Here is a 14,155-nt window from a genome sequence, read left to right as displayed (position 1 = left end):
AGTTACTACAGCTGACCCTTTTTGATCAGAAGAAACTCAAATCAGTGATTTGGATTCATCAATTAAGCTATTATTATGATTTCAAAAGGAAGGATTAAAATTATCTTTAACTTAATTTGTTCATATTTGACATAACCTTTTCTCTTTTTCATACTTTTTGTTCAGTAAACTAATGAAGCAGCTTATCCTATAAGTTATATGTTTATAGACTAAAAAAAGAAAGGGCAAAACTTTCATTCTATAAACATTACAAAAGAATAAAGTTCAGGAACACACTATACATTTACCCTCTCAAATATAAACAAATATTAGAGGTAAGAACTTAATGTTAGGGCACAGAAGATAAGCAAATGTGTTGTGGAACAAAATAATATTTCTACATTGATATGTTTGATATTTTGTATATTGTACCTTTAATTTCTCCGAGAAGTTCACTGGTATTTAATCTTTCCATTTTTTCCTTCCAATCTTTCGAAAGTAGTTTTTCCATGCAGGAGGAATCTATTAAAATAAAAAAGTAAGTATTAAAACTATTACACATGTATTTGATAAGTACTAAAATATTACAAATACAGAAGGCTGTGGAGTTTATGGAGAAATTCTGTTATTCAAAAATGATTAAGGCCATTTTTTGTTGTTGCTGTTTTAACCCTAGGATACAGACAATTATATTCCATTATCTACTATAAAATACCACAACTAAATTTTTTTTTGCTGGAAGATTATTTAAACTATTCCCACGAAAAAAAAAGATAATGCTCAATAATCTTATCTTGGTATTATAACTATAGTTAATTAATATTCAGCCAGCATTTATCACTTCTTAGACCAATTGGACAGAACAAGGGGCTTTTTTGCACAAGCTTAAGTTTAGATATTATTCCTTTCAAACCAGGTGATGTTTTTTAAGTCCAAGCAAAATTCATGTGCTATTCAAGGAAGAATGATAAATCTTCAAAGGAGAAGAGACCAATCGACCTGTAACTACTTAGTCCTTAAAAAAGAAATAAACATATGGCAACTTTTGTAAAATACCCATTTAGAGTAAAATGCAAAGAAAATAAAGTCATGATGTCCTCTGTCCCCCAGTAATGAAAACAGTTAAAACTTTTCTCTTATATAGAAAGAGATGCATGATCTTTTCAAGAAAATCCTTATTTAAACGCTGCTTGACCTATTGCATTTCTAAATAGCATTTCTAAATAGCATACTAGATTACACTTGTTTCTATTAAGATTCATAAAGTTTACAGAAGTTTAAATTTTAGAATGTTCTAAAAATTAGCAAATTTTTATCAATGAGCTATTTTTTTCTCTCTGTTCGGATGGATTTGCAACTGGAGCTACTGCTTACAACTATTTACGTGTATCTTTTAAGCCTCAAATCTTAACAAACAGGCCATGTTTCCAAAAGGGAAAGCAGATTTAAATACTCAATCCTTAGTGCAAAGAATACTCCCATTAAACTTTAACATTCCAAGTGTCAAAATTCTGATAACTCCTTTTTAAAATTATATTTAAAATAATTACTTCAATTCCAAATGCCTTTTCTCTCCCATATCAGTACCTATCTCTTTAGCATTTTCCCTTTCATTTTTTCTCCAACTTCTAAATCCTCCTTGAATTTTTCAGAATGACAGTAAGGTCAAGATGGATCTGAAGGGTTTTAGAAACTAGATAAGCTTTAAAAAGAAGACAGTGAGCCCCGGGTAAGAGATGAGAGGACCACTGCATGGTTAGAAAGTATTGGTGAAAACAATTAACGTTTGTTCGTGACATGATCAATCAATCAAGGAATGGACAGAATCCAGATCAGTATGTTGGGAAATGGCTGATGAAGAACAACCATACTAGCTATCACAGAAGCTAAAGTTCTTTCTAAATAGAAGTCAGCTTGATTCTATTAAGTGAAAGCTCCCTGCTCCTTCCCTTACTTCTTCCCTTCTTTCCTTTCCTTCCAGTCTTTCCTATTAATTATTTTCTTAGGCTTCAACAAGTGACCTACCACTGTGATTAAAAACTGGATTCTGAGTGACCTGCCAATAGGGCCTATATGCATATGCGTATGTTCAGTTTGTATTTAATTTTCAAAATGTTCTCTTGTTACTTTTATTTTAAATTCAGAAACAAGGTGTATACTTCGTTCCATACATATTTTGTTTTTATGCTAAAGTCACAGAAAAGATAATACTAGGTTTGAGAGTTAAGAAGCAAAATCTTCAAAGCCATGCCTATCAGAGATTACTTTTTCTCAAATCAGGTTTAAATTTCTGGATATAACATTAGACCATGTATAAGAATAATTAACAAAATGTCTTCAACTTCCTATCTTACTCAGTTTTGTTACTTTTTTTTAACCTTTTCATACATGTTATAACATTGTACTAAACTGATAATCACTGATATGAACGCTAAAGCATAACTTGTTTGGTTAAAATTTGAGTTGAGTGCACATATTATAATGGTCAAGACAAAATCCCAATTGACTAGTAATGATCCAAAATTCACAGCAAGTTCATAAACTAGGATTAGATACACACTAAATGTAAGACAGGCTAAAATATGTCTCTCATTTCTATTAATAGACCTGAAATCTTTCAGAGCTCCAGAAAAAGAATGCTGAAACTTCATGGGAGAAAAACAGAATTATATGGACAACAAGAATATACACTTCAAACATTTATCAAATAAGTTTGAAGACACAGCTTTACATAAAAGCTAATCATTAATAAAATGGTTAATAAATTCAAAACATTTCACATTCCTATGAGAAAATTAATTCTCACCATAATGCTGAGTTAATCTAGCTATATGAGTTCCCATTTCAGTAGAAGACACTAAGGGGAAAAACATAAAGCAGGCTTTTCAAGTCTATATTTATAGCCCATGAAAATATTTAGTAACAATCACTGATTGCCTTTATCTACAGGACAATAAAAGGCACTACATACAACTTTATCAGCATTTAATCTCAATTCTGGGAGATTCCAAGAATATTCAAAACTGTGAGAAGGTCTCTTGAAAAACTGAGCTTTTTCACCTAATTATCTGTCTGCCAGGGCTCTAAGGGCATACATACCACAATTAGTACTAAGCACATCCCACACTGTAATGTAAAACAAGTAAGGTGAGGGAAAAAGACCAGAAGATGCAGTACCAGAAGATGTACTAAATGCTACATAGGCAGAGGATACTACAGCCTCTACCAAGACGTTTCTGACTTGAAATGAGGAAATATATGCTAGATAAAGTTAAAAATGAAATTTATATTTTCAAATTTCCCACTCAAAACAATATCCAGGTAAGGGTAAAAATTAACGGTATTCATCCTCCTGTGCCACATACGTCAACTACATTAACAGGACACTAGCTTTACAGAGGCAATTCATCATATCAGACTTTGCCCCTTTCTGATCATGCACAAATGCAAAAATCAAAGAGGTCAAGATAAGTAAAGAAGTCTAGTTTGCCTTATGTCCACGCAAAGAGTAAGCCCATGTTTCAATTCAGTACTTATGCAGGATTCCAAATGGAAAAAAAAGAACTAAACATCACCCGGATATTCTTGGATAACTCTACACAGATAAATATGTTTTACATGATTGACTTGAAACATCTTATATAGTTATGGTAGTGCCACAGTCCTCAAAACAATGAAAAAACATACAGTATATTTTATTATCTGAGTTTGACTACTCAAATTTTAGTATTTGACTGAGTTGTTTTCAGCTAAACAGGAGAGAAACTACATACCTTTTGGAAATTGAGATAAAGAAACACAACATTATAGTATCACAATATTATAGTATGTGTCACAGTAATATGTACACATTAAAAATGAATGTAAGCCATAACACTTCAGTATAAAAGTGGAAAATGCCAAAATTAATTCCTCTTACTTTGAAAGAATTAGTGTCCATAAAACAATACATATTCAATGAAATATGAGAGTTTATTATATTTATCTTGTCTAATTTTTGTAAACAGTGTGATAAAAACAGGACTACCAAAAATCGAGTTGCACTTCAGTTCTTGCTTATTTTTAGTCAAGGATGTAAAGAGTTCTGATATGTTATAAATTAATTCTCAGTTGCATAGCTTTTGTTTTTCCTTTTCCTTTGCAAATTTAAGTTTTTCTACTTCAATAACCTTTTTCTAAGGAAAAAAGGAAAGATATCATAATGGATTGCAAAGCAATGTTTCTGCTTCCTAAATACCTAGGTTTCAGGCCAGGTAAGTCAGGAATGCTTTATCGTGCTAATAATTAATTTTACAGTACAAGGGGAATTTGAAGTGAGAGTATGTGAGATATTTATTTCCTAATCTATATGAAGATATTTTAGGAACAATTTAAAATTATTCCTAGTTAAACAAAGCTGCAGCAGTGTTAACTACTATTCTGAGCAAATAAAGGGTCAATAAGAGTAAATAAAGAAATCATCATTAAAATTAAATCATGGGGGAATGGAAAAGGATAATGGGAAAAAATTTTTATCGTACTTTAAAACAATTTACCTGTGAGTAAACACTTATCATTATTCCCTTTACCTCAAAGTGATAAAGTTAGAAATGCTGAAACATTAGAAACACGACATAGAAAATAACTTTAAAATACCTTAGTGAGAAACAACAATGACTGCTCCCCCTGTATACAGATCCTACTGCTTTATTAACTCTTTTAAGAAAATATTAAAGCAATCCCTTTTATTTTTACCGCAGGAATCATAAATTTCAAAAGCAATAAATTTTTTATGTATCCAAACAATGATAACTTATTAAAAGTATCCTTGACCTTGGTTTACCACTAATTCTGACAATATATATTTATATCCCTGCTGATCATCAATCTCACATTTTTCATTAGGAAACAGAGATGCACATGCCAGTTACTGTACATTTTTCCACAGTGACGAGTGCTCCACAATACAGTGGGATAAAATTGGAGCTTGGAGAGCTTGAAGAGCACTCTTAAATTTTAATTAAAACCCTCCAAGCTCACTAAAAATAATTAGACACAAAAATGTGCCAGTTTTATTTTGAAGTCACTATAACGTACAAAGCACACTCCCTGACGACTGCTCCTGCTCTCATTCTCTCTCTCTCTCCCTCTCTCCAATGAAACAACTGATTTTCCAAATACGAACAAGGCGGTATAAATAGAGGCTGTTTTCAAGCCTGCTCTTCATGCTGGGAAGCTGACAGAAAAGACAGTAGAGTGGGTTTTTCAGACCGCACCAAATGAACCTAGAATAACTTGCCTAACCAAGAGTTCGAATCACTGACAAACTCTCGATAAAATTCAGTCTTCAAGGAACACCACGGGTTATATCACTGATCTTTTTTGATCCAAAAGCCAAACCTTTAACCTCTTAAATGTTTTTGCTTTCTTAAAATATCTCATACAATGCTATATTCCATCCTATTTTTAGCCAAGCAGCAAGAGAAAGCATGCCTTTCCCATACAGCAGGGCAATGATATAAACATCAACACAGATGCTCTGCCAGGAAGAGCTGGACTTCTCAAGCACTTGATCATTAAGGAATGCACCAACTGTTTTGGATAATCTCGTGCCAGCTCCCCTTTTGCTCCACACTCCCCTCTGGGAGTGGCCAAACTTGTCCTGGTCTTAATTTTTCATTTTACTCCTCCATAGCCTCCCCCCATCCCCAAAAAGATGAGAAATGGCATTTATGCCTAGCAATGAAAAAGCAGGCTCACTTCCCCAAACAGACCAAAACTTTCAAACAATTAACCCTCCCCTCTTCTTTCAGATAAATTACTAAGTATAAAATGCAATCTGTTTCCTTTGTTTATTCAATATGAACAATTTGTAAATGACTCAAGGATAAAATTCAGAAAATGTTGTGCTAAATTAGAACCATTATAAACATGCTAATGACTCAATGCTTGAGTAAAACACGCATGATCGGTGTGAAGAAATAGATTTAGTTCCTGTGAAATTCTGTTGTGCTGCTTTAAAACGATTTGGTCATTAAATCAGATATATTCCTTCCAGGAAAAATGTTAATTCCACAACCACTTTACTAGATAATATACTGTGAGTGTCTCTGTGTATGTGTGTCAATGGGAGCTATTGAAAATGTCATTAGAACTGTTAGATGCAAGATTTTGACATGTTCATGAGGGAGAGAAAACCCCACATTTGAAAGCTGCCGGAAATACACATATAGACATCATCACACAGCGTGCAATATTCTCTCTTTGCACTATTTTGATCTACCAAAGTCTGATAATTTTTTATAGGGACCCCTTAAAATTGGCACTTAACATACATTCATGGAAGCCACATTGTTCTATATGTGCAGGTAAGAGGTATCTCTTTCATCTGCTTTCCAAAGCTGCTTAACACCTAAAACAGTATCAGAAGGATCATTCAAAACCAAATTCCTTTCCCATATCTATCAAAGTACAACTGCCCAATATAGAAAAAGAGGGAAATATCCAGCAGGTAAATCAGGGGCTCACAGCCTCCTGCTGTAGCTGAGACTTCAATGATCACTAAGACCAAAACCCCATTTCAGAAATGAGGAAACAGGGGCTTCCCTGGTGGCGCAGTGGTTGCGCGTCCGCCTGCCGATGCAGGAGAACCGGGTTCGCGCCCCGGTCTGGGAGGATCCCACATGCCGCAGAGCGGCTGGGCCCGTGAGCCATGGCTGCTGGGCCTGCGCGTCCGGAGCCTGTGCCCCGCAACGGGAGAGGCCACAGCAGAGGGAGGCCCGCATACCACAAAAAAAAAAAAAAAAAAAAAAAAAGAAATGAGGAAACAGAGTCAAGATAAAGAAGTCACTTGCCTTGCCCAAGGCCAAACAGTTGGTGACAGAGCCCTGGAGTTCAGTGCTGGTTTTACTGAAATGACTATTTAAATCATTATTTGAACATCAGTTTTAGTCTCTACGATGCAGCATTCAATAATAGAAAATGAATAATTACATCTATTATTAATTGCTTCAGATATGAAGTGAAGCACTCTAGTTCTTTAGAGAAGGGTGCTAAAAATTCGAGGTATTGCAGTGAAAGTAAATAGTGTTCAACAGCCAATTCTCCCATACATACTCCATTATGCTGGTCTTCCTGTTCCTCCATATTTCATTTTCTATAATGCCTTATCTTTTTTGAACTAAGAGCTTTCTTTTCCTGAAATCATCCACTGAGGAATAGCTAAGATGCTGCTTAAAAATACTCTTGAACTCGAAAAGTAATTCCTTCCAAATTATATTTTATTTCATGTACAAGAAGTAAGTGTGCAGCCTTACACTGTTTTCTGCTGCTCCATTGCCAAAGGCTAAGGTATTCAAACCATATGACATGGGACACTGCTCTTTGGGTTCTACAAATGTTTGACTTCATTTTTACTCTTTCAAATAGATATTTAACTGCTTTTTAAAAACTTTATAGAACTGTGGAAACAATAATTTTTGTGTGCCCACTGTGTCCTATACTCCTTCTTTTGATTTCTTTGGGGAAATACTGCTGAATGCCACTATTGTCCTGATGGAGTTGTCAATCACAGGGCTTTGCCGTCTGCTTCCTACTGCTCCTCCCAGCCACACAGAGAAATCTGACCCAGTCAGAATTCTCTCCTGGAACTATCTGGAAAGGCTCTCTTATGCTCAAGTTGAAAGCTATAAGCATGTGGGCCTGGGATCAATTGTCATGGCCATTCTCCCTGGCACATGGTGAGAGTCTGTATGCAATAAGAATGAATGAAGCCAAAAATACTAAGAAAAGTAGAGAGGAGCAGATAGGAAAAGACAGAGGGAAAAAACAATCTTTATATCATGTTAGCATACTTACATCCCCAAAGAGCTAAAGCCAAATTCTGCTCCTGGGATTCTTGATAATGTAAGCCAGTATATTCCTGTTTTTGCTTACACTATTTGAGTTGGGTTTCTGCCAGTTGTAACTTACCAAAAAAAACTAAACAAGAAAACTGTAACAAAAACTGTCATACACATTCAAATGTGTTATGTTCCAAAGTTTAACACACAGAAAATCACCAATGCATTAACTTGTACTACCAGAGTAAAACATTTATTATGCAAACCTTGAAATAAACCTCTTGCTATATTGAAAGATATGCAACAATGTTAAGGTAAAATACTATAGGACTGATATTTACAATTATTTAGCTATCTGAATTAGGATTTTCTGAACATGATGCAACCAAAAGAAAATACAGTAGAAATAAGGTAGAAGCATAAGGTCATTAAAAACAATAACAACAACTCCCATCTAAGATCAACAAGCCCCGATTTCAGTTTCGTGTTCATCAAAAACAGCTTCACTGTTCTGGTCAGTTGACTTTATATTTAAAATTATAAAATAAAATTACAAAATAAGTCTTTACTGATAAAATATCCCTTCTTATATGTTTTATTTATGTATTGGCAATCCATAAGAGATCAATTTAAGATAAGGTTATAACTCAAGTTGGTTTTAAGGGTCCTCCATAATCTGGCCCTAGTGATTCATCTCCTATTATTTTTGCTTCCTGAAACTCTTCATTCTGTTCAAATGAATTCACCAAACATACCTCCCTCTTCTGTACATGTCTTGTGTTTTTTCACTTCCACACCTTTGATCATGACATCCTCCTGATACTAATGTCTCCCCACTTCTTAATGCTTATGAAAAACCTTCCTATTCTGTGCTGCCTGCATTAAATACCACCTCCTCAATTATGCCTTGATTTACCACTTGAAGCATAAATTCTCATCCTCTGAAAAGCAAAGTAGCACTTGCTGAGCACATATTATCTCTCAGGCACTGTATTTTTTACATTTTTTTCATGTATCAACTCATTAACTCAATTTCATAACTCTTTCTTCTACATCTACCACTGCTATTACTTATCAATTTTACCACCATATGACTAGATATATGGTCAAGTTCATACTATATTACCTAACTAAATATTAAGTTCCTTGATGGTCAGGGAATGTTTCCAATACCACTTTGTGTTCTTCCATACTACTTAAGCTCTGCACATAGTAAGTACTAAAACAAATTCTTTAATATACTAAAGAAGATCACTTTGTGTGTGTTAAGGAATGACAACTACTTTTTTATTAACTATATTGATAAATAATTTAATATATATCATATAATAAATGCACCCATCTTAAATGTGTATTTGATCAATTTTGTCAAATTACACATTCATGTAGCTGCCACCACAAAGAAAATATAGAACATTTCCAAAAAGTTACTGTGTGCTCCCTTTCAGTCATTTATCCATAATCCTAACCCAGGCAACCACCGATCTGCCTTCTATTGCTATAGAATAATTTGCCTACTCTTGAATTTTATAAACATGAAAGTATACAGTATGTACTTTTTGGATATGAATCCTTCCAAATAGCATAACTTTTTCAAGATTCAATCATGTTGCAGCATGTATTAGTACTTTGGTCCTTTTCGTTAATGGGTAGATTTCCATTGTATAAATACACCACAAATTGTTTATCCATTCATCTGTTTTTGGACATGTGGTTTTCTCCCACTTTTGGGCTATTATGAAAATTCACTCATAAGTCCTTTTATAAATATACATCTCTTTTTTCCCTCTAAAAATGGAATTTCTTCTAAACGTGGGGTCGTTATAGGACTGACTTTATAAGAAACTGCCAAATAGTTTTTCAAAGTGGCTGCATCATTTTACACTTCCACCAACAATGCATAAGAGGGTCTAGTTGCTTTATACCATCATTAACACTTCTTAATGTTACTACTTTAATTTTCGTCATTCTAGTGAGTGTATAGTGGTATCTCAGTGTGGTTTTAACTTACATTTACATTTCCTCAATGACTAAAGAATAAAATATACTTTCATGTGCTTATTGACTGTGTGTATATCTACTTTTGTGAAGTGTTCTTCAAATATTTTACCCATTTTTATATTTAATCATTTGTCTTTTTCTTAGTGAGTTTTAAGTTATTTACATTTATATATGCTTTATAAATTACATATTTATCTAATATATATAATTTATTATATATTACATGTACATAAGTTATTTATAAATATAAATAGATACATATCTTTAATCACTTTTTTTTTTTTTTTTTTTGCGGTACGCAGGCTTCTCACTGCTGTGGCCTCTCCCGTTGCGGAGCACAGGTCCGGACGCACAGGCTCAGCGGCCATGGCTCACGGGCCTAGCCGCCCCGCGGCATGTGGGATCTTCCCGGACTGGGGCACGAACCCGCGTCCCCTGCATCAGCAGGCGGGCTCTCAACCACTGCGCCACCAGGGAAGCCCAGATACATATCTTTTATATATTTATATGTATTGTGAATATTTTTACCTAGTCTGCAGTATGCCTCTTTATTTTCACAATGTATCTTTTGAGGATCCATTGTTTCTTAATTCGATATTATCCAATTATCAAGGTTTTTTCTTTATGATTAGTGTTTTCATCTAAGAAATTTTTACCTACACCAAGATCACAAAGTATTCTATATTTTCTTCTAGAAGCTTTATATTTTAGTTTTATATTTAGATCTGTGATCCATTCTGTTATTTCGTGTACATAGGTCTATTTCTGGATTCTCTGTTCTGTTTTACTGATCAATTCATTATCCTTATACCAATACCAAACTGTTTTGATTACTGAGCTTTACAGTAAGCCTTGCAATCACATAGAATTAGTCCTCCATGTTTGTTCTTCTATTTCAAGTTTGTTTTGGCTATCCTTGGTCCTTTGCATTTCCATTTGAATTTAGAATCAGTTTGCCTGCCTCCCCCCCCAAAAACACCTTGGATTTTATTGGATTTGCCTTGAATCTACAGGTCACTTTCATCCATATAAATATTGAAATCTATGAATCTCCCTCAAAATACTGTTTTAATTTCATCCCACATATTTTGTTAGGTTATGTTTTCATTATCATTCAGTTTAATATATTTTACAATTTTCCTTGTTCTTCTTCTTTGTTATGTGGTTTAGTTATATGTATGTGGTTTAGTTGCCAAACATTTGAGATTTTTAAAATTTTCCTTTTGTTCTCTATTTGTAATTTATTTCCATTGAGAACAAGGAATATACTTTACATAATTTCAGTCCTTTTATGTTTATTGAGATTTGTTTTATGGCCTAGCGTTTGCTTTATCTAGTGAGATTTGCATACACACTTGAAAAGAATAACTACTCTGCAGTTTTTGAGTGTAGTACTCTATCAGTGTCAATTAGGTCAAATTGATGGATAATGTTGTTCAGGTCTTCTATATTCTTATGGATTTTCTGTCTTTTTTTTTTTTTTTTTTTTCAAATTCTGAAAGAGGAGTATTGAAATCTCCAACAATAATTAGATGGGAGACTTGTCTTTTTTTTCTTTCAGTCTGTCAACTTTTGCTTCATGTATTTTGAGCCTCTGTTTTTAGATGTATATACATTTAGAAATGTTATGTCTTCTTGATGACCTAGCTCTTTAATCATTATGAAATATCTTTTTGATCTCTGGTAATATTCCTTTTTCTGCAGTCTACTTTTATATTAACATAACCACTTCAGCTTTCTTATCACTAGTGTTTGCATGGTGTATCTTCACCCATCCTTTTACTTCAAACCTATCTACATCTTTATATTTACTGTGTTTCTTGTAGTCAGTATATTAATTGATTCTTGTTTTTTAATCCAATTTGATAATCTCTACCTTTCAAAGTTAGTACAATTAGTCAGTTTACATTTAATGTAATTATTGTTAATAGAGTTTAAGTCTACCATTTTGCTATTTTTTCTATATTTTTCATCTGTACTTTGTTCCTTTTATCCTATTTCCTTGTCTTTTAATTAATTTAACTTTTTAGAATTAATTTATCTCCTCTATTGGTTTATCAGTTATACCTCCTTGTTTCATTATCTTATTGGTTGGTCAAGAATTTATAATATATATCTTTAACTTACAACAGTCTATCATCAAGTAATATACCATTTCAGATACAATGTAAGAAACTTAAAAATGCTCCATCTTTTATGCTATTGTTGTCATACATACTACTTTTACATGTTTTAAACTCCATAATACATTGTTACTGTTTTTGCTATAGAGCAAATTATAGCTAAATTAATTATTAGAAACTATTAGAAAATGCCTTCAGATTTACCATTTTCAGTACTCTTCATTTCTTTTTAAAAACCTAAGTTTTCATCTAGAATTATTTTCCTTTAGCCTGACAAAATTTCATTAAAATTTTCCATAGAGAAAACTTGCTGGCAGTAAATTCTGCAAACTTTGTTTGTCTGAAATGTCTGTATTTCACCTTCAGGTGAAATTCAGGTGAAGAATATTTTTAATAAATATAGAATTCAAGGTTATTTTTTTTCTTTTAGGACTCCAAAAGGTGCCACTGCAATGTCTCTGACTTGTATTTTTTCTGATGTGAGGTCAGGGATAATTTCTATCTTTGTCTCACTATAAACAGTGTATCTTTGGCCACTTTTAAGATTCTCTTTCATTAGTTTTCACCAATTTTATTTTGGTGTCCTTTGATATACATTTTTCTTTGTGTTTATCCTTCTTGGATGTACAGATTTATATTTTTGACAAATCTGGAATTTTTTCAGCCATTTGTCTAAAAAGAGAGATATATATATATACACACATATAAATCTGGTCTATCCTCTCTTGGTACTCTAATTGCACATGATACACCATTAGTTCTTAAAAGCTATGAGGCTCTATTTATTTATTTTTCCCTGCCTTTTTTCTCTCTGTGCTCCAGTCTGGATGGTTTCTATTACCCTGTCTTTAGTTTAACTAATCTTTTAATGTACAGCTAATTATTTGCATTTAAATTCTTCAAGTATTTTTTTAAATTTTCAGATATTGTATTTTTCAATTCTTGGATTTCTAAATTTTTTATTTTATTGTTTCCATTTCTCTCTTCAATATGTTCATATTTTCCTTCAATCCTTGAGTATATCTATATGGTAATTTTAAAGTCATTATCTGCTAATTCTAATATTATCTGCGTAATTTCTTAGTCTCTTTTGACTGATTTTTGCTTCTTCATATTTCTAGTATTTTATTGTATATTGGACAACAAGTATATTATATTGCTGAGTGTTTGGAATTTGTTCTTTTCCTTTAAATAGTATGAATTTTCTTCTGGTGAGTATTCATTTACTCACAAATCATCTGATCATTTTCAGATTTCTTTTTAAGCTTTCTTATGGTGGGGATAGAGTGCCATTTACTCTAGGGCTAATTTATCCTTATTTCAAAGATACGGCTTTTCTGGGTCTCCACTGAACGCCCTGGGTGTTTAATGAAGACATTGCACTGGAGAAAGCTGAAACTTAAATGTATCCCTATAATGTATGAACCATGATAGTTTTGCAGTTTACTAGTTTTTCTCTTCCAGGTAGTTGTTCTTTGCCAAGCTTCTTGTAGTCATACTCTATTCATGTATTGGGTTGGCCAAAAAGTTCATTCAGGTTTTCCATAAGAGCTTACGGAAAAACCCTAAAGAACTTTTTGGCCAACCCAATAGTATTAGTATTCAGCAAAAACTCAAGAGGACTCCTGACAAGACTTGTGGAGTTCTTTCTCTGTACAGCTTTCTTCACTCTCAGCGTCCACCCTGCAAATTACAGCCACTACAGTTTTCCCAAACTCTGACCCCTGATTGTTCAGGTCAGTGAGGTTGCCTTATAGTACTTGGGTTGGTTCTCCTTGCATCAGGGTCTGCTAAATGCCACCAGGTAGAAAGCCAGGATAATTAGGGCTCAGTTTGTTTTTCTTCACTCATAGATTATAGTCTCCTGCTTCCTGCTTTCTAACTTCTTAAAAGAGTTGCCACATATAGCTGAGCAAGATCTCTTGTTTATATTAGTAGATTGAGTCTACTACCACTTACACACTTACGGCAGAAGCAGAACTACCATATACTTTTCAAAATAATGTTATCAAAGAAAATCATTCTCTACCAGTTCCTTTTTTGAAAGATAGTTTAGGGGTCTATCCATTAATTTCATATTAATATTTAGGCTTTTTACACAGGCATGGGGCAACTAATCTTCATAAAGGATTTTGAATGTCAGGGTTTTTTTCACATCTTTATTGGAGTATAATTGCTTTACAATGTGGTGTTAGTTTCTGCTGTATAACAAAGTGAATCAGCTATAGGTAT

At 33.3% G+C, this 14,155-nt stretch overlaps 1 protein-coding gene across 9 annotated transcripts in view; it reads right to left on the bottom strand.

Moving 5' to 3' along the window:
- LOC102980368 (transcription factor SOX-6) overlaps positions 1-14,155 on the bottom strand; it is a 297,561-nt gene that overhangs the window by 272,699 nt on the left and 10,707 nt on the right. For all 9 annotated transcript variants that reach the window (XM_028500833.2, XM_028500838.2, XM_028500835.2 and 6 more), the window contains exon 2: positions 412-501. In XM_028500833.2, the coding sequence (XP_028356634.1) occupies positions 412-490 (79 nt within the window). In that variant the 5' untranslated portion in view covers positions 491-501. The remainder of the gene's footprint in view (positions 1-411; positions 502-14,155) is intronic.

Source organism: Physeter macrocephalus, chromosome 16, assembly GCF_002837175.3.
Source record: "Physeter macrocephalus isolate SW-GA chromosome 16, ASM283717v5, whole genome shotgun sequence".
In the NCBI taxonomy this organism is placed as follows: Eukaryota; Metazoa; Chordata; class Mammalia; order Artiodactyla; family Physeteridae; genus Physeter; species Physeter macrocephalus.
The sequence above is the reverse complement of the archived record's forward strand: the minus strand, read 5'-3'. Positions and strand labels throughout refer to the sequence as shown.